The 25,376-nt window shown below is 40.3% G+C and overlaps 3 protein-coding genes across 6 annotated transcripts in view; 1 reads left to right on the forward strand and 2 right to left on the reverse strand.

Annotated features, from left to right (window-relative positions):
* Positions 1–18,303, forward strand: part of LOC123766788 (uncharacterized) — an 80,468-nt gene extending 62,165 nt beyond the window's left edge. The window contains 5 exon segments of the mRNA XM_069307563.1: positions 6,462–6,640; positions 8,682–8,846; positions 9,768–10,002; positions 10,655–11,040; positions 11,042–18,303. Of these exon segments, the coding sequence (XP_069163664.1) occupies positions 6,462–6,640; positions 8,682–8,846; positions 9,768–10,002; positions 10,655–11,040; positions 11,042–11,128 (1,052 nt within the window). The 3' untranslated portion in view covers positions 11,129–18,303.
* Positions 1–25,376, reverse strand: part of LOC123766787 (TBC1 domain family member 2B) — a 425,460-nt gene that overhangs the window by 124,758 nt on the left and 275,326 nt on the right. The window lies entirely within an intron of this gene.
* LOC123751104 (CDAN1-interacting nuclease 1) overlaps positions 1–25,376 on the reverse strand; it is a 201,766-nt gene that overhangs the window by 90,534 nt on the left and 85,856 nt on the right. Inside the window, exon 1 of one of the 3 annotated variants that reach the window (XM_069307574.1) lies at positions 14,802–15,019. The exons of the other annotated variants lie outside the window; for them this stretch is intronic. The gene's annotated coding sequence lies outside the window, so the exon portion shown is untranslated. Of the gene's footprint in view, positions 1–14,801; positions 15,020–25,376 lie in introns of those variants that run through there. 3 annotated transcript variants of the gene reach the window in all.

The raw sequence follows: 25,376 nt of genomic DNA on the forward strand, positions 1-25,376 counted from the left end.
ACTCATTCATATAAAGGCACACACAGCCCCGCTCCTGTGCCAGGTAAGTCTACTACGGGCTCACCATAGCCTGTGCTACTTGGAACTTGTTCCGAGTAGCTGAATCTATACAAACATTCATATAATATCCTACGTCTTTTGGAAGCTAGTCCCTGGGGTGAGCTACAAGGATGCGAAGAAACACTTCTTCACTATAAGGCCAGTAATCACATGGAACCAGCTTGAAGTGAAAATAGTTGAGGCTGCCTCCAGCCTCATCGAAACACAAAAGGGTCGCTAGTCACTTCATTAAATGCTCAACCGTTGGAAAGGCGGTGCCCAAGCGCTGAAGTTCAGTCTTGAGAATTTTAAGGGAAACCCATCACCTTCATTACCAATCACTATCAATACACAGTCATCCTTACAAGTACACACAGAACAGTTACAGCACCGCTCCTGTGCCTGGTAAGTCCATTACGAGCTCACTATAGCCCGTGCTACTTGGAACTTGTTCCCAGTAGCTGAATCTTACTAACAACAATAACATTACAGGCCTAACAATAACAACATTACAAGTACACCTCACCTTCATACAATCACCCCCACCATCATCCCCCCTTCCATATGGCAGGGGTTATGGGGGCGGCTTCCGTTGAACTTCCAAGCAAAAAGTCATGCCCGTCAACTTTCTGCCATGGTCAGTGCATGACACTTCCTGGAGGCATTTACCCCCCCACCCCCGACCCCTGAGGTCCTGTTGTGTGGCGCTGAGCAGCTCTACAGTCATTCTTCATAGGTGTGTTATATTGCTCCTGTAGAGACCAGGTACACAGACCTACGCTACAGACCAGATACACAGACCTACGCTACAGACCAAATACACAGACCTACGCTACAGACCAGATACACAGACCAACATTAGAGACCAGGTACACAGACCAACGCTAGAGACCAGCTACACAGACCAACGCTAGAGACCAGCTACACAGACCAACCCTAGAGACCAGCTACACAGACCAACCCTAGAGACCAGCTACACAGACCAACCCTAGAGACCAGCTACACAGACCAACCCTAGAGACCAGATACACAGACCAACATTAGAGACCAGCTACACAGACCAATGATAGACACCAGGTACACAGACCAACGCTAGAGACCAGCTACACAGACCAACGCTAGAGACCAGCTACACAGACCAACGCTAGAGACCAGCTACACAGACCAACGCTAGAGACCAGCTACACAGACCAACGCTAGAGACCAGCTACACAGACCAACGCTAGAGACCAGCTACACAGACCAACGCTAGAGACCAGCTACACAGACCAACGCTAGAGACCAGCTACACAGACCAACGCTAGAGACCAGCTACACAGACCAACGCTAGAGAGCAGCTACACAGACCAATGATAGACACCCGGTACACAGACCAACCCTAGAGACCAGGTACACAGACCAACGCTAGAGACCAGCTACACAGACCAACATTAGAGACCAGATACACAGACCAACGCTAGAGACCAGGTACACAGACCACAAGTAGAGCCAATTAACAAACAGCTATGATCCGTTCCTCAAGAAAGAAATTGCTATTAGCCAATTTCTCCAGTCAATACAGGTGCATATTTAAGCCGGGTAAACAGGAGTACCTCAGTTATAATCCGCCCTCGCCCCCTTGTCATAAACCTCACGGCTGTGGGGACAGGTACTATGTTAACATATCACTCACACGCTCAGTCAGTACCCATACATGTGGCCCCTCTCAGACCTTGAAGGAGAATTTGGTCCTATTTGTTGGTTTGAACTGAATTCAGCGAGGACAATTATTTCCATAGCCTAGCGCTGGACTAGGGTGTATATAGGCAGATTTGGATTGGTTTAAAGCGTCATTTAGCGTAATAACAAACAGGTTTTTATGTTTGTCACGCTTTTTAATCATCATTTTTGGTCTTTTAGATATCTTTTTATATCAGGCATTATAGCCAGAAACATAAGAAAATTGGGTTATAATTATTCATCTGATTTGACCCAGATTGATAAGGCTTAGTTGAAGCTAACGGTTCACCTGCGGACCCATATGAATAATGGGTCCGCAGGTGAACCCATAAGAGTCATATGAATAATTTAGACACGCTTGTAGAACCACCATTGGTAAAGAAGCAGCAATGGTGGTTGGTTCACACGTGTTAAAAGCCACGCTGTGTGGCTTCAAGCGTCTTGGGACAGAGGTCACTAGTCAGGTCAATCACAAGCAACAGAGAACAGGCTTAGGTCTATTGGCGGGTATGGGTCAAAGTTTTAGTGTCAACAGGAGAGAGAGAGAGAGAGGCCAGAACAAACAAGTGATCATTCACCAACAACGACATCGCGTCAACACGCCCATAAGAGGGTTTGGTCAAGTCGTACACAAGACGGTAGGATAAAGCTCCTTTTTCTGATTGTCAAAACCGTATGCATTGTTAGTTAAAGATGTACTAGATGATTTCAGTTATATCTGAATGTCTGAAAATGCTATTCAAATGTAAGATGTAAATCTATATGGTTTTAATAGAATTCTGGAAGTTTCTAGATGATGTTTACCAAATTTGTATCTGATATTTGCAGATCTCCAAGCGTGCTATCGTACGTTTATCTGTTTTTTTTTCACTGGTCGATTTGTTTTTCTGTATAAAGTAGTTGTCATGTAGAACCTGTGACTCTGTGGAGTCTGTGGCTGTGCAACAACAGACAGTGAGCGTGTATTTGTATAAACTTATAATAGTGTTTTCTTTTATCCCAGTTTATTGTACTGGATACTATTAACATATTTAAAGTTGATAACCTTTTACAAAAATGCCAAAAGTTAAGCAGTAAGATCAAAAAGCTATGAAGATATCATAGTACTTTCGTAGGTAGCTGTTATATCCGGACACTGATGCACCTCAAGCATGGTGATCTTACCTCTGCTATCACTATCTCTACACTATCTGAATACTATCTCTGCTACAACCACCACTAATATTGCTACTGCTATTACTATCGTTCCTCCTCCTCCTACTACTACTACTGGCTGTTGCTTCAACTAATAGTACATGATAAACTATTTATCCAATTATAGATTTAGATTCAGGAAAAATACCTGGGTATACACACTGATTTAAAGACAGGGTTGTGGATTTAGGAAACCAATTACAACACAAGAGGCGTGGGATTTTTGGATTGTTTTCAAGCGTAGGATAGACATATATATATGAGAGAACGTTCTTGGGTGTAAATAGGGCCGGCCTCGAATGGGACAATAGGCTTCCAGCGATTTGCTATATTATAGATTTAGATTTTTTTTATTCAGGTAAAGGTACATCCATTGAGTTACATACATAATTATGGATTTAAAGATAGAGATAGTACATACAATACCTAAAGCCACTAGTACGCATAGTGTTTCGGCCAATTATAGATTTATCACATAATAACACAATTTTTCCTGAATTATGAATTATATTATGTGCTATTTCTATTCTCGTGTGCTATTTCTATTCTCAAGTGCTACTGCTATTCTCACGTGGTACTTGTTATTATCAAGTGTTAATTCTATTAGCATGTGCTACTTCTATTAGCATGTGCTACTTCTATTAGCATGTGCTACTTCTATTAGCATGTGCTACTTCTATTCTCATGTGCTACTGCTATCCTTGTGCTTCTTCTATCCTTAGACCACACCCGACCCGGGCCAGGAAACATCAACAATTTACACAACCACTTACGAACCAGTACATCTTTTCTCAATATTTGGCGGCTTTAAATTTATTAAAACACTTTACTAGCATTCAAACTTGCCAATAAAATGTTATTATTGTTATCAACAGCTCCTTGTGCTGAGCAACTCATAAACTGTTGAATAAAGCAATGTAAACAAACTCGCCAAAGATTGAGAAAAGATGTACAGGTTCGTAAGTAGATGTGTAAATGTAAATCCTGGCCCAGTCGCTAAGACCACACCCGATATGGAACGAAATTGATCAAGCATTTACGTAAACACTTACTAAACCTAATTACATTTCTCAATAATAGCGGCTTTGTTTACAATGATTACACATTTGTCGAGCTTCGAGACTTCACAATTCAAGGTTATTATTATTATAAACAATCTCGTGTGTTTGGGAATTCATTAACTGCTTAATAAATACACAAACAAAATCCCCGTGATTGAGGAAAGATGCACAGGTTTCGTATGTGCATCTGTGAATGCGTGATGAATCCTGGATCGCTAAGTTTACTGACGCGCAGATGTATTTTCGTCACATTATTATAGATAAATCTTTTCTATTAGGAAATAAACATTAACAAGATCTAAATAAACGAAACGGTTCCCATTTTCTATGTACGCGGAACTCGTAGGTTACGCACACATGAAATTATTCCAAACTTTTAATATTTCTAATTTCTGGAGCCAACCGTGGCTGAGGGTGGGGGAGGAGGGATATGGATACCGAGCCTATGGTGAGCCTATCTGCAGGACCGCATCCAACATGCAGGCCTACACCACTGGTGATAAGGCTTATCTGTGGCACCAGCATGGTCTTGACCGCTGGAGATAAGGTTGTTGGAGGAGAGACTTAGTTAGCTTAGAGCGACGGTGTTGGGTAACTAGGCTGGTGAGGTGTTGGGTGGCCTGGCTGTTTGTTCAAGGTGCGGGGGGGAGGGGGGGGGGAGCAGGTGGTGGGGGGAGAGGAGGGGAGGAACTGGGGTAAGGGGGGGAGAGGTGTGGGGAGGAATAAGGGAGGAGTAGTGTGAGGAAAAGTGACATGGTGGGGAAGTGGGGATGAACCTACATATCAGGACAGAAACATCTGCTCACTAGACAATCAACAAACAGTACACAGTCTGCTACTGGACCTTTACCTTCAAATTAATTTAGCCTAATATTATATTATTTTAATATTAGTAATTATCCATAATAATTAATATTGATTCATAAATTATCATAATCATATAAGTATTATAAATACAGTTTTGCGATACATGGCACAAATACAGTTATATAATGATGTTGAAAATATTTAAGATTTAAGAAACCAATTTATATGATTTGTCTAAAATTTCTCATCTAAATATATTACCTGCAAGTAATATAAAGCACAAATTATATTTAAGTTACAAATTCAATGTAATAATTATTATGTTTTCATTTAATGATGCAAATTATTAAATAAATCAATATATAAGAGGTAGGCTGCACCTCTCAATTTATATAATCTTGGGATATATTAGGATTAAAATTATATATTCTATATTGTATAATACATTTAAGATGCAATAGGCTGTTTGTGACCCACGGTACTGTTGTGTAGGGCATTCTTGCATGACTTAAAGAGACGGCACATGACATGACTTCAGACAGGCAGTCAGTTGTATGTAGGTTTCGTGACATGAATAGAGAGAGACTGTCAGATGTATGAACGTATCGTGTCATGCCTACAGCTCCAGCCTGGAGTCCATACCTAGTTCAACACAAGACAAAATTAGAGAAAATTCAGAGGTACGCCACCAGATTAGTCCCAGAACTGAAAGGTATGAGCTACGAGGAAATGCTACGGGAGCTAAACCTCACGTTCCTGGAAGACAGAAGAGCAGTGGGAAACATGATAACCACCTACACAATTCTCAGAGGAATTGACAGGGTGGACAAAGACAAACTATTTAGCACGGGTGGAACACGGACAAGGGGACACAGGTAGAAAATTAGTACCCAAATGAGGCACAGAGACATTAGAAAGATTTTTTTTCCGTGTCAGAGTAGTTAACAGATGGAATGCATTAAGTAGTGATGTGGTGGAGGCTGACTCCATACACAGCTTCAAATGTAGATATGATAGAGCCCAGTAGGCTCGGGAATCTGTACACCTGTTGAGCGACAGTAGAGAAGCGAGACCAAAGAGCCAAAGCTCAACCCCCGCTAGCATAACTAGGTTTGTTACTTGTATGTATCGTGTCATGACTACAGAAGAATTAGCCTCAATATGGAAAATTGGTTTACTGAGAATTATATAAAATATATATATAAATGTAGCATTTTCCCTTATAAACTGATGCAAATACGATCTTTATAGTGTATATTATTTAATGAAGACAAAAATCAATGGACATAAAAAAACGGGATTTTATGAAATTTGGGTAATTCAGGTAGGTCAACTCGAGATAGTCTTATATTAAGGCGTGATATTTTAAATTGTTGTGAAATGTATGGTTTGCGTGGATAACATTTAAGTACTAGACTCCAGGTGCATGGATAGCCTAGCGTGTACCTTTATTGATGCGTTGACCTTACGCAGACAATAATTAACCTCAATTAGCGTTAACGTTACACAGGTTATAGTTGTATGTTCCATGAACTAGAGTTAATCTAACGCAAGCCATAATTAAGTTCCCATAAGGTAGAGTTACCCTTGGGTCAGTTAGCCCCAACTTTAACCCGGTGTATGTGTATGGTGGTGCTACAGTGGACTCCACCTTGCGGGAGACCTGGGAGTGCAGAGAGTGTGTCAACTGCGGCGTCTCCCAGACTCCACTCTGGAGGAGGGACGCCACCACCGGACACTACCTGTGCAACGCTTGCGCCCTCTACACCCGTACCAACGGCATCAATCGTCCGCTGGGGAAGACGCCCACACGACGCCTCGTAAGTCAACTAAGGGAAGGGGGAGAAGATGATTTCTCTCGCCTAATGAAAGCAAAACCTTGTAGCAATGGAAACAACAGAGCACTATAGCACAGCGGCGTGCGTAGCCTGCAGCCTCTGCCAGCATCAACCCGCAATAACTTCATAACCTTCGGCCGCTTGATTACACCATCTCCTCACACTCCTACACTGGCAGGAGGCTATGACCCGTTTGGAGGTTGATTGGGTCCCCATTGTCCCTCATGTCGCCGTCAAAGATATAAAATGTTTTCTGCTTGCTAGTGTTCTGGTACCACAAAAGCACTGGATGAGGGGAATCAGGGAGAACAGAGTTTGCTAGACATGTAGCTATTGCTCTCTGCTGGTCTCGTATCCATCCCAATACTATGATGGCTAAGAGATAATGGGGCAAAAAAGGATAGGGATGGACCTTGCTGTGTCATCTATGCAGACCCCTGGCTCCTGTCATCCATGGTGTGTGGGGGACCCACACAATCTCTCGATTGCCTTGCTTTCTTCTATCCTTTGTTTCCCCTCCTTTCTATCTGTCTCTCTCACCCACACTGCGACTAACTCCTTCCCGTTTGCTTGTTGCAGTTGACGACTACTACGGCTACTATGGACTCCAGACGAGGGCTTATGATTCCATCAAGAGCAGACGGCTGGTAGGTTTCCCCACCGCTTGCTTCTGCATGGCCAACCCACACTTGCCTCCCCTCTCTCTCTCTCTCTATCCCTGCACACACCCCTCCTCCTCCTCCACTCTTCCTTCAACCTCCTTCTTCGATTCTATCCTAATTCTCCTCGAACATTCTCTGTATCCATGCATGATATTTTGACGGGTTTGATTTCAGAATATAATAAGAGTTTTCAGAGATAAAGAGGGATGGAGATTATATATATATATAATGAGAATAAAATCATCCTAATATTCTCAACAACACTTTACATTCCAGCAACTTTTAACGTTTATCGAGTTTCAAGCACTTGTAATGTTATCTGAGCCCATGCGCCAATAATTATAGTACTCATTCAACTATTTGGTCAAACGTACGAAAATGTACCGTTGGACTCTAAACCGTTCACGTTTTCTACCATTCCATTATGACATGCTACAAAATGGAAAACAAAAGAAGCTAACTTAATCAGTCCAAGACGTAAACGAGCAATCGTACGCTACCTTAGGCCTAATATAGTACATATATGTGCTATACTAGGCCTAATATAGTACATATATATGCTATACTTGGCCTAATATAGTACATATATATGCTATACTAGGCCTAATATAGTACATATATATGCTATACTAGGCCTAATATAGTACATATATATGCTATACTAGGTCTAATATAGTACATATATATGCTATACCAGGCCTAAAAAAAATTTTTTTACGTGCCCTCTACAAAATTAATAATACCAAACGTAAACACTGTTGACTTCAACAGCATTGTTGAACGTTGGACCAAATATTTGCTGTAAGTACTATCACTTGGGGAGGATGTGCTCTTTTATCTAATCAACTCAAGTTATAAATATCAACTTTGGTCAACAAAATCACGAGAGGAAAAACTTGCCAGAACGCTGCCATGCTTGCTTTGAACGCTTGTTTCCCCCTATCATAGTGTTCTGTATGTACCTTGTTTTTTGGAATCATTTATATGTCTAACAAATTAGGTGTTTTAAGATCATTAATTGCAAATTTATCAAAATTTTTATATGATCTTGCATTATTACGAACATTCATAGCTAAATATCTGAGTATTTAATTCGAATTTGAATGTAATCATTATATAAATATTAATATAAATCACTTCATAATTGTAAATATCTGAGTATTTAATTCGAAATTGAATGTAATCATTATATAAATCTTTATATAAATCACTTCATAATTGCTTATACATCTTTTAATAATTCACGTCAAAATGCCTAAAGCAAAAAACAAAAATTAGTATAACCAAATTACACAATTTACCGCAAAAGAAAAATGACAAAATGCCTAACGTTGAATTTTGTTGTTGTGTGACGTCATCAGTCAGGGAACCGTCGAATGGGACAGATGTGTACGAACTGCCACACGACGGTGACGTCACTGTGGCGCCGGAACAGCCAGGGCGACCCCGTCTGCAACGCTTGTGGTCTCTATTACAAGCTTCATAATGTCAATCGACCTCTAACCATGAAGAAAGAAAGCATTCAGGTGAGTCGTTCTTCAAAATCAATTACCTTTGTCGATAAAGCTATCTTGCAATGCATGGGGTCCTGTAGTAGAGTAGTCTACGTTCTCGACTCATAATCCAGGATTCTATCCCCGGGCGGGATAGAATGGTTGGGCGCGTTTTCTTCTCCTGAAGCTTCTGTTTACCTAGTAGTATATAGGTGTCCCGAGAACTAGGCAACTGTAGTGGGTTGCATCCTGGGAAAGGTCAGTAGTTCTACTTCTGTACAAGCCTAAGCACAAAATTCCTGTCCACTATTACAGAAATTATGTAAGACTATGTCGTACAAAAATGAGGCTTAGATATAATATAAAATAGAGCAAACTGCAGGTCTAGTAATCCTAATTTCGTGCATGTATAGCCTACGTTTGAAACACTCTAGGGATGTCATATTACCTGCTAATTTGTTCCATAAATCCACAATACTAATTATAAATCATCTGGGGACCAGATAGACCCTTTGGTGCCACTGTGGGGCAGTGAAGAAACTTTCTTGAGGTTCAATGTGACCCTTCAACTCCCTCTCAAGGGTGAGGTTCAAGGGTGAACAGCAACACTAAGCTCCCTCTCAAGGGTGAACAACAGTACTAATCTCCCTCTCAAGGGTGAGGTTCAAGGGTGAACAGCAACATTAAGCTCCCTCTCAAGGGTGAACAACAGTACTAATCTCCCTCTCAAGGGTGAGGTTCAAGGGTGAACAGCAACACTAAGCTCCCTCTCAAGGGTGAACAACAGTACTAATCTCCCTCTCAAGGGTGAGGTTCAAGGGTGAACAGCAACACTAAGCTCCCTCTCAAGGGTGAACAACAGTACTAAGCTCCCTCTCAAGGGTGAACAGCAACACTAAGCTCCCTCTCAAGGGTGAACAACAGTACTAAGCTCACTCTCTCTCTCCTCGACAGACTAGGAAGCGTAAACCCAAAAAGTCGAGTGACAGCAAGTCATCATCATCATCGTCGTCCTCGTCCTCCACTGCGACCGCCATCGCCTCCACCACCTCCTGCTCCACCACCGGATCATCCTCCATCATCTCCATGGCTTCCTCCACCTCCTCCTCGACCACCTCCTCCTCCTCCGCTATCTCCTCCCTGGCCACCACCTCCACCTCCAAATACCAGATTTCCTCCGCCTCCAACGGTAAGTAATTTGCTTATTCACAAAAATTAGCGTTTAACGTCACGTTTTTTATTATTGAGTTTGTAGGACAAAAATAAAATAGTCTTCAACACCCCTAACCTCTCTTAGGCCTAGATAGCACACATATATATGTACCACATTAGGTCTAAAAATGAGGCCTAGGACAGCTTATATTAGGCCTAAGATAGGTTAGGTTGTTGACCACATTATTGCAGTTTTGGTAGTGACATTTAGTACTACAACAGTACTACACGTTCATTTGTACATATAGAACAGTCTATATTTTGTGCACATCGCTAAATGTACACTAATATATATATATATATATATATATATATATATATATATATATATATATATATATATATATATATATGTTGTTAAAACACTGCTACCAAAATACACAAGAAAGACTGCTATCAAAATATACTAATAATATATATTATTTTTTGTTGGAAGGGTTATACTTTAACAAATTTTATTTATATTAACTATTTTTATTATTTACAGATGTGGTTCATATTGTATATACGAATTACAATGTCATATAGACATAAAAAAAGGGGGGGAAGATTAATATGAACACGTAGATTAAAATGCTTATTCAAATATAATTAATAAAAAATTAAACAATTCCCAAATTTGTTTACAGTGAAGTCGGAGCCATCAATGGGGTCGTACTTGTCTACTATGTACGGATCGTCGTCGCCTCCGTCGTACGGACCGCAAACGACCTCCCCGGCGGTGTCGACTGCGTCTATATGTCTGCCTCCCATGCTGCCCTCGTACGCTCTCCAGGGACTCAAGTCCACCGCCGCCACAACTCTCCAGTACTGCGTTAAGGATGAACCCTCTTCGCCCGGCGCAGGAGGGAGCTTGGGGGACCTCGCATCTCTCCCACACGCGCACTCTAATACTCAGCACGCCCACACAGGCGCCCAGCATGTTCACTCAGGTTCCCAGCAGTCCCACGCAGTCTCGTCCCAGCATGCCCACTCTCAGCACGCCCACTCAGCCCCCCAGCACGCCCACTCAGCCCCCCAGCACGCCCACTCAGCCCCCCAGCACGACCACTCAGCCCCCCAGCACGACCACACGGCCCCCCAGCACGTCACCAGTGGGCTAACCCTCGCCTCTCGAAGTTCCCTTGGAGGAGTGGCGGCGTCAGCCAGCCAGGTGCCAGCGGCGACCTCGTCTCACCTGGCCTCCAGTACCTCCATCTCCCCTCACTACGCCACCAGCAATATGCTGCTGCCCCACATCGTGACCTCCGCCAGCCTTGGTGCCAGCCTCCAAGGCCACTCTCCCCCTCTCACTCCCACTCACCAACACTCACTCGAACATCTCTCATGGAAGATCAAATGAGGGATTTAAAATAATAACTGTTGTGAGACCAGTCTTTGAAAATAATCTTCCAGGGACGCTACCTTCCCTCTTGTCAGCTGTCCACCCTCCTGGAACACCAAATGGGAGACCCCAAAGCGCCCAGAAAGCCCTTCATGCAAGAGGAACAGGAAATCTATTGATGGGGTCAGCCAGTAGCTCGCTTAAACCTTCGATGCGTCTTCCCAAGGCACTACAAAAAGTCAAGCGATCCATGTACTATATTAGTATAAGTTATATGTAAATATAACAGCGACTACAATGGTTAAACAAGCAGTTGAAGAATGGGACACACTAGTGAACATTGTGCATCTATATCCGCCACCAAGAAAATGTTACTAAAAAAAAAACGAAAGATTCAGTGAGAAAAGTAGGAAACTCGCCCTACATTTAAAACTTTGACCCAGATATCACAGCAACAAGGTTATCGTGAATAACCGAACTCAATTACAGGCTCACTATAGCCCGTGCTACATGGACAATTTGTCCAGAGTAGCTGAATCTAAAACAATAACAACATGTAAATATATTAGCCAATAGGCAAGGAGTGTCTTGATTTTCGTTTTGTATTTTGCTAGCGTATAGTGTATGTATAAATATATATATATATGTATATGTATATACCAAGGTGATGCTCCTTGGTTTGGGGTGACGATTTATTCCTCTAATGTTAACTTATTTAGTTTGGAACTCATGTAGCATGTGTTGGCGAAGGCACACCAAAGATAGCGTGTAGGTTATGTGTGCCAAAGATAACAGTTAACGCAAGTCGAGATGCATGTTTGTTGCAAGAGACGGTATGTGCTGCGCCGTGCAAGGAGGGGGGGGGGGCAGGATGTGATGCAGGGTGCAGGACAGAATATGCTGCACGGTACAAAAGACAGGATGTGTAGCGCCACAGCAGCGTGCTTGTCATCTTGTGAGGTGTACAGGGAAAACATAGCCTGGATATCGTGATACTCTGTCGTGTGCTTGCCACTTTCTGACTGTCATGTTCTTGATCACTTTGTTCTTATAGCCATGTTCTTGGTCGCTTTGTTCTTGCCGCCAAGATGTTATGTATGAGGAAAATGGGGCTTCCTATATTGTACCTCATAGAAGCTATACCTCATCATTTTTTTGTTAAACAAAACTATAAATGTTTTTACCCCATTCTATACGTTTAGGTCTTCGAGCTTTGCTCAACTATCTTGACGTATTTGATCACTTTCATGGTTTATCCTTAATATCCATTTTCTTCATCTTAATAAAGAGAACGGGAGATCAGGTCACTTTTAACACTTTCGAAATTCTTTAATTGCAACTTCAAGATATAATTATAAACAGACTTTCATTTCTTGTGTAATGAAGAGTAACACCGGTCTAGTCCATCCTGGACCCCTAACAAGTCGTGAAAGTTATACAATCGTAATTTATTGGGTTACGGAACACTTTAGTTCAGCAGAGGTTACTTAAAAGTTTGATGCAATCAATCATTTGCATGTTTGATTAGATAGAACTACTGATAGAGCGTGTGCATGTACAGTTTTAGTTGCAATATTCTACCTAAGTCATATTAGTGTCAAGTTCCTTTGTACGGTTATATATGGATGACGCCACAAAATGTACAATAATATAGATATCTACCTTTTTAATTTGTCTATATTTCTTTATATTAGAATTTTGGTTTCGTTTTGTGTAAAGTATATACACCTCAGATGCACTTCCGACCAAGTGTAGCGTTGATAGACACGAATACCTGTACGATAGCTTATTCAACGATACCCCCATTAGACTCACGTGGTGGCAACTCACAAATTACTCAAACCAGGGCATTATTTATTTTATTTCAAGGACTAATGCCATTGATCTTTACTACACGTTGATCAATGATCGTATTTGAATATTTTAACTTGCTACATATCAAGTTTTCTAATAATAAAGACATACCAATTAATATAGCAAGAACTTATCCAGTCCTGGGCTCTCTCTGTTCAGGGCTAAAGCATAGTAGCTCTAAAGCTGAAAAACTGTCTATTGATCAGCAAGCTCTGGTGATGAGCTGTAATAACCTTCCAGAGGATGATGGGCCATAAGCCATACATCATTATCGTACGGTTGTATATTTTCTTATTATTAACGATATCACTGGCTTATTTAAAATATTAAAAGACAACTAATTTGAAATAATATTTGTTCCTGGCCCAGCAATTTTAATAATTTCCCTCTGTGATCTTGTATTCACTTTCATTCATTATACAAATAACATTAAAGACATATAGTTCCTCAGTCTTGTTTTTGTAATAAAATTCCAGTTATAGTAATGCCCTATGTTTACTGAATATACTGAATATAAACACTCCTATACATTAATACACACTGCAAAACAGAATCTTCTAAGTCGAGAAAATGGAACTATATAGACGAATATATAATCTGTTTGAAGATATATATAAAACTATATTATCGTTTGATGAATTAAAATAATTTTGAATATAATGGAAATAATTAAGAACACTAGTCTGATCTGGTCTGCCATAGTGTTCACAGTATTTAAATTCAGAAACTTTGTTCATAAATCTGTGTACATTTATAGTCGATTTACAGAATTACAAAGTTACAAAAAATTATGTACATTATTTTCCTAAGAGACAGTTAAGTTTAGACTGTTGACGTCAATTTATAACCTGACCGACCGAGGAATTGGATTTTCTTAAGTTTATTTCAAACCTGAATCCCTGACTGACAGGGCCTGAGTAATGTATATATTTAAAACATATGTTTACTCTGAATTCTGTAATAAGAGGATAAATTAAATTAAGTGAAGACACGGGTAACTATGTCAACGTCCTCCTCATTGTATCCTGAGAAGTAATACTTTACTGAAATTAATTATATAAAACTTTTTGTTCAATAATTGTCATTTACTTCTCAAAACGTAATGTCTACCTTCTAAAGTACTTTTCGTAAGTCAAGGTTTATATAGCCTGCTTTAATTGTTTATGAGATCAATAGTGTAATGTTCAAAGGCCATGGATAATTTTGTTTTAGCAAACGCCAAAAATACTTATTCATTTACTTAACGTGTTATTATGATTTTCGTTTGTTGCGATCGAGTTTGACATTGCATGCAATATTCCGACCAATTATCAGCGTGAAAAGTGATAGCCAGAGGCACGAAGCTCTTAAATGATCTGTACCCATTACATCGATCATGGCAGCCTAATTGGTATTCGCTAAATAGGTGACGAGGTCGTTCATTACAATAATAACACGAGCTCGCAGACGACCTCGTAAACTGTTTGGTAAGCACAGACAGCGGCCATAATTGAGACGTAAGAATTGCAGATCTCGAAAGTGTCCAAGTGTTTTCTGTGATTCTGGCCGCGTTGGACATGTTCCCTTCCCCCTCCCGTTGATATTGTCTTAGTACGCACCTTCGTCAGCGGCTTGTGAAGCAGCAGCGATGGCTCAAGAGGATGGTGATGGCCTTAAAATTACAGTGAAAGTCGCAAGATAATGTCCCAACGAGGGTGGCGTCCGCTCGCCCGTCCCCAACACAAGAGCACTCGACCACACTAAATACGGCTCCCTCGCGAGTAACTTCTCTGGTTGCGACCTTTTTGTTTTTTGTTTTCACAGGCTATATATAGCATGGAGGATCTTTATGGGAGGCTGATACAGTCCTTATAACTTGCGGTGTGGTTTGCTGGACCGCGGCCCCACCACACGACACCACCCATGTCCACTAACAGCCTAATAGATACTGAGGATCCAGTCATGCATGCCGGATGAAGAAAGATTTTGCAGCCTCGTCTTAATAAAAAATAATTGTGTAATCGAATTATGCAACAGAACAGCACCTTTAAAAAAGGCATCAAAATGTTTGTCTGCTAAACATTATTAATTTAGCACCGTGATACTGACAAATATTTAAGTTATATACACTTAAAAAAATGTCACTGTAGCCAACCAAATGCATCGGAATTCAAGTTGTGTGGCGTGATTCAATAAGGCTCACCCACGCATACCGTTGCCGGGGATAACAAGCTTTATTGCTGTGCCCTACAGAAACATGTCGTAGCCCCGTCGTCGGACAGTAGCTACAAACGACTTGACAATAATTAATAGTCTTGATAGTCAACATGCAGTGAGGATGTGGCCCTTGCTGGGGCGGGGGAAGGGGGAGGCGGCGATAGTACAGTATTCAATTATGTTCGTGAGGAAATAATTCCCGTTTATTTGTTTTTCGTGTATTAAACTAAGTTTCTTTCAATACATTTGCAAGCTATGAAGAAATCTGTAAAGCAGATAAATTCATTTGCTCACTTAATATACGCACATTTACAGTTAAAAAAAACATATTTATGAATGTTTTGTATAACAATTACTAAGATCAGAGGTAAAGAATTTATTACATTGATTAAAAATATTCATAACAACACATCATAGATATTATGTCATCTGGTAGACATACAAGGTAGATTTAATCACAGAGCCATTACCTGAACCTATGACTTATTTTAATAAGTTGCAACACTCACAAGTCCCTAGGAGGCGAACTTATTTCCAACATGCCTAAAACATAATATATATTAAAGAACTAAGTAACTGTATGATAGTATATCTGTTTCAACGAGCGTGTGCAAGTACTCGCCTATCTTTATGCTGGCCAGTAGATACGTTCCACTTGAATTCTTATTCTCAAAATATATCTTTAGAATTTTCATTTTCAATCTCTTTGACGCTTCCTCTCTGGTATCGTTCCCACTAATATCGTTGCCAGTTGGTGTCGTCCTCAGGTAGTGTCGTTCCCAGTTGGTGTCGTCCTGCACTTCGTCCCCCAGCTCATATCTGTTCCCGTAGTATAATTTTGAACTTGTTGTATCCTGCGCTGAACTCTTGGTGCTACGAGTGTTGCGTGAACACCTGGTGGCCGCTTGTGCTAGGCTAGAGGGGAGGAAAGGAAGGGTTTGTAGCTCAGGCACTTGTCACTGTAACTCTCTTACCGTTTTACAATTTTTTATATTCTAAATTTATGATATGCCAATGAACTAGCATCCGAGATAGCAAGCCATATTTCAGGCACGAATCATTGTTCTAAAATGTATTTATTCAACAAAATTTCACATAATCAACATGTAGTATATATATATATATATATATATATATATATATATATATATATATATATATATATATATTGGTCTTTAGCTAGACAATGAGGCTATTGCAGGTGACGTTCACAGTGACAACTCAACTCTTAATCATAATTAAGTTAAATATACATTTTTCTCATTCCTGATTCTTTGTATATATATATTAACAACGACAGTCATCCAGAGACCGTCTCTCTCTCTCTCTCTCTCTCTCTCTCTCTCTCTTTTGTGATTTTTGTAATTAAATTTCTACAGCTGGGTATTGATTGAACACTTACTGTGTCTGTGGTGTATTTCAATGCCTTAGGTTAATATTATATGTTATACAGCCAATAAACAGATATAATATGTGGAGACAACTTGTAATTAAGTTTACATCGTTGCTAGGCTTAACTTGATTAATTAGATATATAAGTTCTGGAGACATACGATGTTACATAATAGATGACACAACTGTCTGTATGGCGTTTATGAATCCAATGCCAAATTCTGTACAAAGTACCGACTATGTACATTCTGTACATAGTCGGGCATCCTATTAAGATCATTGAAAGGTAGAACAATTCAAGTGATGATACAGAGGGTTTAAAATCCTCTTATTGTTAAAGTTCAGAAGTTACCTGAACTTCATAGGAAAAGTCAAGGCTATTTCTTTAATACAAGAAATGGGACTTTTATTTTATGTTCATTAATGATACTAACTAGGTCATAATCCTTTCAAAGATCACAGCTGGTGATGAATAGGTTCAGAATTCCTTGTAAAAGAAGTACTACATGAAATAAACATTTATAAGGTGTGCTGAGATAAGATCAGATCTTATGAGCTTTGCGTTATGACCAGAAGTCCCTTTAAGATGGTGTCTGAGAAGGTACAAATCATTTGTAGTTAACATGTGGTAGTATTTAAAAATCTCCTGTAATAATAGCAGTGTGAGGGGATGTGGACCCCTCATAATAGATGGGTAAGGAGTGAGGAGGCTCTCATATAAGCAGGGCGAGGGGTGAAGACCTCACATAACAGCAGAGGGGTGAAGACCTCACATAACAGCAGAGGGGTGAAGACCTCACATAACAGCAGAGGGGTGAAGACCTCACATAACAGCAGAGGGGTGTGGAGCTGACATAACAGCAGAGTGTGGAGTGAGGACTTCATATTGACGTTATGGACAATTAGAAAGTAGATTTTAGTACTATTGAATTGGGACAAATATGATCTTTATATTGTATATTATTTAATAAAGAAAAAACATGAGACAAACCGAAAAAGGTTTTGTATTTACGTTGCTAATAAAACCTAATCAACCTTCCTAGGCCTAATACACGCTATCTGAGACTTACTATAGTACATATATCGACTATACTAGGCCTAGGAATATTTAAGTTTGGTTTTTAACTTTTTTCAGGACTATAAAGTGAAACGTACCAAATTCTACTATCTAATTGTCCATTACGTCAATATATGTAGGATGGTCCACAAAGTTACAAAAACATACTATGTAAACAGAAGGATGGGTTGCCTAATAGCAGAGTGAGGAGGGGGCGTAGACTCACAGAAATGAGTGTGAGAAGTGTCCAAGGAGGCCTGGTCAGAGACCGGGCCGCGTAGGGCCATTGATCCTGGAAAGCTACACACGGTAGCGTCCACTGGATGTCACCGTTGAGAGTAGCCATTATGATCAGCTTGTGAGCACAACCAATGACCAATATTACTCGTACTTAACGTCTGTAATTACTCGCTCTGTAAAATGTGTTTATGAATTTGAAATAAATATCAATCTTGCTCAACTTAATCTTATCCATTTTAGCGTAATCTGACTTATACTTTACTCTCATAACTCCCGCTTGTCTAGCCTAACCAAACCTATAATCTTTATTAAACTCATCCACTCTTCAAAGCTTATATATTTTTAACATATCTACGTGTTAGAGATACCAGAAAACAAGTATATAAACAGATATATCATATAATCTCTAAAGAGTATCATAGATAAGCTCAAATCCAAAGTGGATGGCCCCAGCCTTGGCTCTTTCTTTTCCTGCTCTATGGTCATCGGTCAACAGTCAAGTATATAAACAAATCAAATATAATTATAATTTCCTCTAAACACACACACACGCACGCTTATGGAGCTAGAACAGAGGACTTTTGGACCTGTAGATTCGTAAACCTCATCCTGGAAACATGCATTTATCAACATATTAAACAAGAAAGCTACGAATATGAGGGAAGGGGATGTTCCCCTCCATGTTGGATTTGATATTTACAAGTGGAGTACCACGGGGTTCAGTTCTTGCGCCGGTAATGTTCATTGTCTACATAAACGATCTACCAGATGGAATACAGAATTATATGAACATGTTTGCTGATGATGCTAAAATAATAGGGAAGATAAGAAACTTAGATGATTGTCATGCCCTTCAAGAAGACCTGGACAAAATAAGTATATGGAGCAATACTTGGCAAATGGAATTTAATGTGAATAAATGCCATGTTATGGAATGTGGAATAGGAGAACATAGACCCCCACACAACCTATAAATTATGTGAGAAATCTTTTAAGAATTCTGATAAAGAAAGAGATCTAGGGGTGGTTCTAGATAGAAAACTGTCACCTGAGGACCACATAAAGAACATTGTGCAAGGAGCCTATGCCACGCTTTCTAACTTCAGAATTGCTTTTAAATACATGGATGGCGAAATACTAAAGAAATTGTTCACGACTCTTGTTAGACCAAAGCTAGAATATGCAGTGGTTGTGTGATGCCCATATCTTAAGAAGCACATCAACAAACTGGAAAAGGTGCAAAGACATGGCACTAAGTGGCTCCCAGAACTGAAGGGCAAGAGCTACGAGGAGAGGTTAGAGGCATTAGATATCCCAAAACTAGAATATAGAAGAAAAAGCGGCGATATGATCACTACGTACAAAATAGTAACAGGAATCGATAAAATTGATAGGGAAGAATTCCTGAGACCTGGAACTTCAAGAACAAGAGGTCATAGATTTAAACTAATTCAACAAAGCTGCCGAAGAAATCTAAGAAAATTCACTTTCGCAAGCAGAGTGGTAGACGGTTGGAACAAGTTAAGTGAGAAGGTGGTGGAGGCCAAGACCGTCAGTAGTTTCAAAGCGTTATATGACAGTGCTGGGAAGACGGGACACCACGAGCGTAGCTCTCATCCTGTAACTACACTTAGGTAATTACACACTGAGGAAATTATACTCTTAGGTAATTACACACTTAGGAAATTACACACACACACACACACCCTCTACAACTATACCTCGTTAAACACAAAACGAAGCTGAGGAATGACCAGAGCCATGCCGCCAGACTAGTCCAAGAGCTGAGGGGTATGATTAATGAGGAGAGTCTAAGCTCAGTTACTAAATGAAATAATATTTACGTTACAAAAGGAGAATATAAATTGGGAAGACGTGATCACCACATACAAAATATTTACGGGAATTGGGAAAGTAGACTACGAGACAATTTGAAAAAGAGAGCATGCCTGGCATACGAACAATGGTAGCTCATGTATATTAGAAATATTTTGCCAGTGTCAGAATAGTAAACAAATGCTCCAAACAGTTAAGTATAAAAGGCAGGCTCCATATACAGATTCAAATGTTGTCATGGCAGTGCCTAATAGGCTCTGGATCCTTTACACCAGTCGATTAAGGGTTGAGAAGCGGGACCAAAGAGCAGGAGTTCAACCTCCATATATATATATATATATATATATATATATATATATATATATATATATATATATATATCTAGGTGAGTACACAAAGATCAAGAACATATCAAAGCTGGAAAAGTTGAAAAGTATGAGGCAGGGCCCAAGAGTCGAAACTCAATCCCCCACACAAAAGCAAGCAAGCACCCAGAAATTCACATTTTATTTCGTACATTGTTTTTTATAATACATATAAATTATTTCTATATTAATGAAAATTAAATAAATAAATCATTATTAAGACATAACTCATGTGTTTATCCCTGCAGGAGCTAGCAGTAAGTAGCATATATTTAGCCCCAACTCCACTTCTCTTATCTGGCTGTGTTTATAACCAGCTCACTGCTCTTAAGCTCCTTTCTCTCTCTTGGCAAGTAGCGTGTCTCTAACCGCCTACCCCGAGTGCTGCAGGCTATGGGACCCTCGCCACAGATGTACAGCCTGCTACCTGTTATCGATCCGAGGTACTCTACCTAGCTACACGTTATTTGTGCTAATATTAACCAAGTCTAAGTAGCCATGACGCTACTTTGTCTGGTTATTCAAGTCACCGCCTCAGACATGGACGTAGTTATTGTTATTATTGTATTACCGTTAATCTTGTGCAGGCGATGAGTCACAATAACGTGGCTGAAGTATGTTGACCAGACCACACACTAGAAGTTGAAGGGACGACGACGTTTCGGTCCGTCCTGGACCATTCTCAATTGTCGATTGACAATCGACTTGAGAATGGTCCAGGACGGACCGAAACGTCGTCGTCCCTTCAACTTCTAGTGTGTGGTCTGGTCAACACCGTTAATCTTACCCGGTCACCACTCATTCGCTGATGACAACTGACGATGTCTGAATTGTCACGATGATATCGTGACAACTCCTAGACTGGTTGATGAACATGTGATCGGACAGACAGACAGGGTCGATAGCGATACAATTCCAGTTGGAATACCTCGAATAGGATAATAAAGGTGTTATTAATGAATCAGGATTTGTCTTGATACGGAAAGTGAAAGTTGTAGTGATTGAACTGGTGCTAGTGAAGGAGCTATGTGGAGCTCCGACTAGTATCATACTAGTTGAAAACCCTGGCAGGAATTACCTGGCTGTCGTCCACGTGTACAAGACATGGGTGGCGGGACACTCATATATCAGGCTGCGAGCAACCGCGTCCAATAGCCTGGTTGACCAGTCTAGCAACAAGGAGGCCTGGTCGAAGACCGGGCCGCGGGGACGCTAAGCCCCGAAACCAACACAAGGTAACCACAAGGTATAACGGGTCGAATGCGTCCCCTTGCCATTTCCTGCTTGGAGTGCTCTATTTCTCTCCGTAAGGAATATAGGTTATTTTTGGGTGCACTAATCATAAATTATACTATGTAGCCTGCCACATTCTTCAGGAAAAAAACACTGTATGCGCATGGGCATGCGTAAGACCTCCATACACATATTATTCCTGGCCATTGGAAAATTTGCACAAGATGTGCAAATAAAGGAATAAACCCTTGAAATTTTGGCACCCTTGAGACCTGAATATATAAGATTTAAAACTGTGAATTACAAATGTTTATAGGTGTACAATATTAGATTATTTAGGCAAGTGAATGTAAAAAGCGAGGTTTTAAAATGGAAATAAAGTAGACAAACAGATGAAAAACTAAATAATTGACGTTTCCGAAGAAAAATAAATATTAAAAACTGTATTGAGTTGGAATTGATGGAGGAAGTCAACTAGCGGAAGGTTAGGAAGTCGTGGTAGATGGAAAAAGAGATGTACATATACCAGCCAACCCTCATCAACCCGTACTCTTACACATTACGTCGCTTTTCGCTCGTATGCGCACTCAGACTAAAAATCGACGTAATTCAAAACGAAATCGACTCAGGAAAGTAACGTACTGTCCCGTTTTCTGTTTTGGGTCCTCTGGTTTAGGCTGTTAGGTTTGGAAAGGAAACTTTCAATTAACGGTTTTCATGACCTTTTGAAACCTTAGGAGAACTTCCTGCCCTCCTAACCTACAAGAGGACCCTTAACTTGCTGTTTTGGAGAAACAAATGTCAAAATTTAATTGGAAAATAAATTTCCATTTTGAATTGCGACGACATTTGACCGTAGCGCATACGAGCGAAAAGCGACGTAATTTATAAGAGGACGGGTTGGAAGACCTTGGTGACCTTATTTGTACTGTCAGTACTTGGATGAAGCATTTTGGCCGCTGAATGGAATGGACTTGGTCTGAGGACGGGTTGGTAAATGTTTCACTCACGAACTACAAATACAAATAATCGCCAACAAAACCTAAACACCTCACCTAACCTAAACAGTGCGTAAATATGCACAGTATGCTAATAAATAACAATATTAATTTATATTTGAGAAAATTCCTATTTTGAATAAACAGTATGTAACAACTCACGAATGCGTGTTTGGGGTCGACCGCTGCATGGACGAGCATTGCCTGAGAAGGGCCTCCAGACTTTCCTACACTGTTTACCACACTTTTTCACAACCAACACCTTCTTCCACTCTCCCATAAATTCCCCTACGCATAACAGCCCCCCCCCCCTCTTTCTCACCGTTCCCTTCTACCCTTTTGTCAGTGTGTGGATTAAGGCACGGGTCAAGATAGGTGTGGTTCAGGCAGTGGGGGGAAGAGGGGAGGTAGCCGAGATAGTGGTGATAGAGTGCATTAGGCGTGCACGAGGGGTCTACCGCCCCCCCTAGATAACAACCTGGCTACCTTCCACCAACCCCCCCTCTTTCTCTTGCCTCTAACCCCCTTCCCTCTGCCGGTGCCTCTCTCTCTCTCTCTGTCCCACCGTGTCTCTCTCTTTCATATGTTACTGCCAGGATCCTATCCCAGGGGACGCGGTTGTGTGCTGGCAGCGCAGACCACAGCGCCACAGGTTCATAGTCTTACTCAGTCCTCCCCTCACCTTATCTACCCGCCCCATCCCCGCTACCCATTAAATATATTACCCCATTATTTTTTGTTACCTACATTTACCCCATCGTAGAGCATCTGTCCCTGCCCTAGGCCTTGCCTCAAAAATATATCAGTATCAATTATTTCCTCGTGTGTTTACAGCCTTAAAATTTTGTGCATATATTCAATCCATTTGTTGAATGGTAATACTGATAATAATTACTGGCAATACTTAACTGATAATACTTGATAATACTTACACCAACTTACAGTTCAATTAAGTTTTTTAAGATAATAAAATTCATCCCAAAATGAAAGAGCAGCTAAGGTTATTTCTACCCTCACATGTACAAAAAGTGACTGTTGCCACCAACACTATACACATTTTATACTTCTCATTTTGTAGAGGCCACGGAAAAACAAATAAAATAACTTAAAAAGCCCTAGGCCTAGTATATCATTCATATGTACTAAGGCCTAGGATTGCTTGTACAGATTAGGTTAGGTTCTTTATTTACTTTTTCCGGTTTTAGTATGTTATTTAGGCTAATTTAATAATACAAAACGTGAAGTTTTAGGGAGTCGAACAGTCTGTTTTTGTACGTTTGGGTAAATAGTTGCAACGAGTAATATCATTGTTGGTGGATGGACTGGTACAATTAGTTTATTAAATATTCTTTGAAAATGTCGACTATGAGTCCCACTGGTCCCAACCAAACCTAACTTAATCCAGCCTAAACTCTCTTGACCTAGCCTAGCTTAACCCAGTCTAACCTAACCTCTCCTGACATAGCCTAACCTAAGCTCTCTTGACCTAGCCTAGCTTAACCCAGTCTAACCTAACCTCTCCTGACATAGCCTAACCTAAGCTCTCTTGACCTAGCCTAGCTTAGCCCAGCCTAACCTAACCTCTTGACTTTACCTAACTTAACCCAGTCTAACCTCTCTTGACCTTACTTAACCTAACCTGACCAAAATATGAAATATAATTTAGTTTTATACAGTGGGGGAAGGGGGCTACCAGACGTGTGACGTTATAATTTTAGTCACAACACATGTTATGGATTCCAATGCTGCTATCACATCAAACGGGTTTGGTTCTCTACCTGTGGGGCTTAATCTTATTCCCTGTTTTCCTTGCTAATTCACTTGTTCCTGCTACTTGTGCTACTGTTGTTTGCTCTATAGTTGTTATTCGTGGTTGTTCTTCTACCTACAGCTGTTATAGTTTATTGCCATAACAGTTTTATTAATGTAGTCTTTGTTCTGTTGATATTTGCTGCTGTGAGAACCCATAACGCCTCTTTCTCTGGGGATGCAAAGAACAACAACAGTGTTAGCAAACATACACTGCTTCTCCATCTGGCTAATCAAACGACGGCAAACCACGTTGCCGTTGGAGATAGCGCGCCCGCAATAGAACCGCCATGAGACCTGATGTTATCTTTACAATTCCTCTTATCCTGCATCAGTGATCAAGGGGTCCTGCTGCGGCTCCTCCTCCGGTGGGCGGGGCGTGTACTGGCTCCGCCCACAATCCCGTGCAAGAGGCGGGGCGAGGGCGGAGCCTAACCAGGCCACCACGGGCAGGATTGAGGGGGTAGCTGCCTCTCTGTCACTATATATATATATATATATAAATATATATATAAATATATATATATATATATATATATATATATATATATATATATATATACATATATATATATATATATATATATATATATATATATATATATATATATATATATATATATATATATATATATATACATACATATATATATATATATATATATATATATATATATATATATATATATATATATATATATATATATATATATATCTTATCTTATGTGTGGGTGCTATATGATTTATTTTCGTTCTTGAGGTTGAATGAGGCTGTATAATATCGCTGATTTCAACACCATCATTATCAGCATCACCCTATTCAATATCTTCATCACTTCAAACAGTACTCATCATCAATACTACCAGTCATCACCATCACCATTATCAGTCATCATCCCCTCCATCACCACTACCAATCATCCCCTCCATCACCACTACCAATCATCCCCTCCATCACCACTACCAATCATCCCCTCCATCACCGCTACCAATCATCACCATCACCACTACCAGTCATCACCATCACCACTATCAGTCATCACTACC

The sequence above is a fragment of the Procambarus clarkii genome, chromosome 60, assembly GCF_040958095.1.
Source record: "Procambarus clarkii isolate CNS0578487 chromosome 60, FALCON_Pclarkii_2.0, whole genome shotgun sequence".
Classification (NCBI taxonomy): domain Eukaryota; kingdom Metazoa; phylum Arthropoda; class Malacostraca; order Decapoda; family Cambaridae; genus Procambarus; species Procambarus clarkii.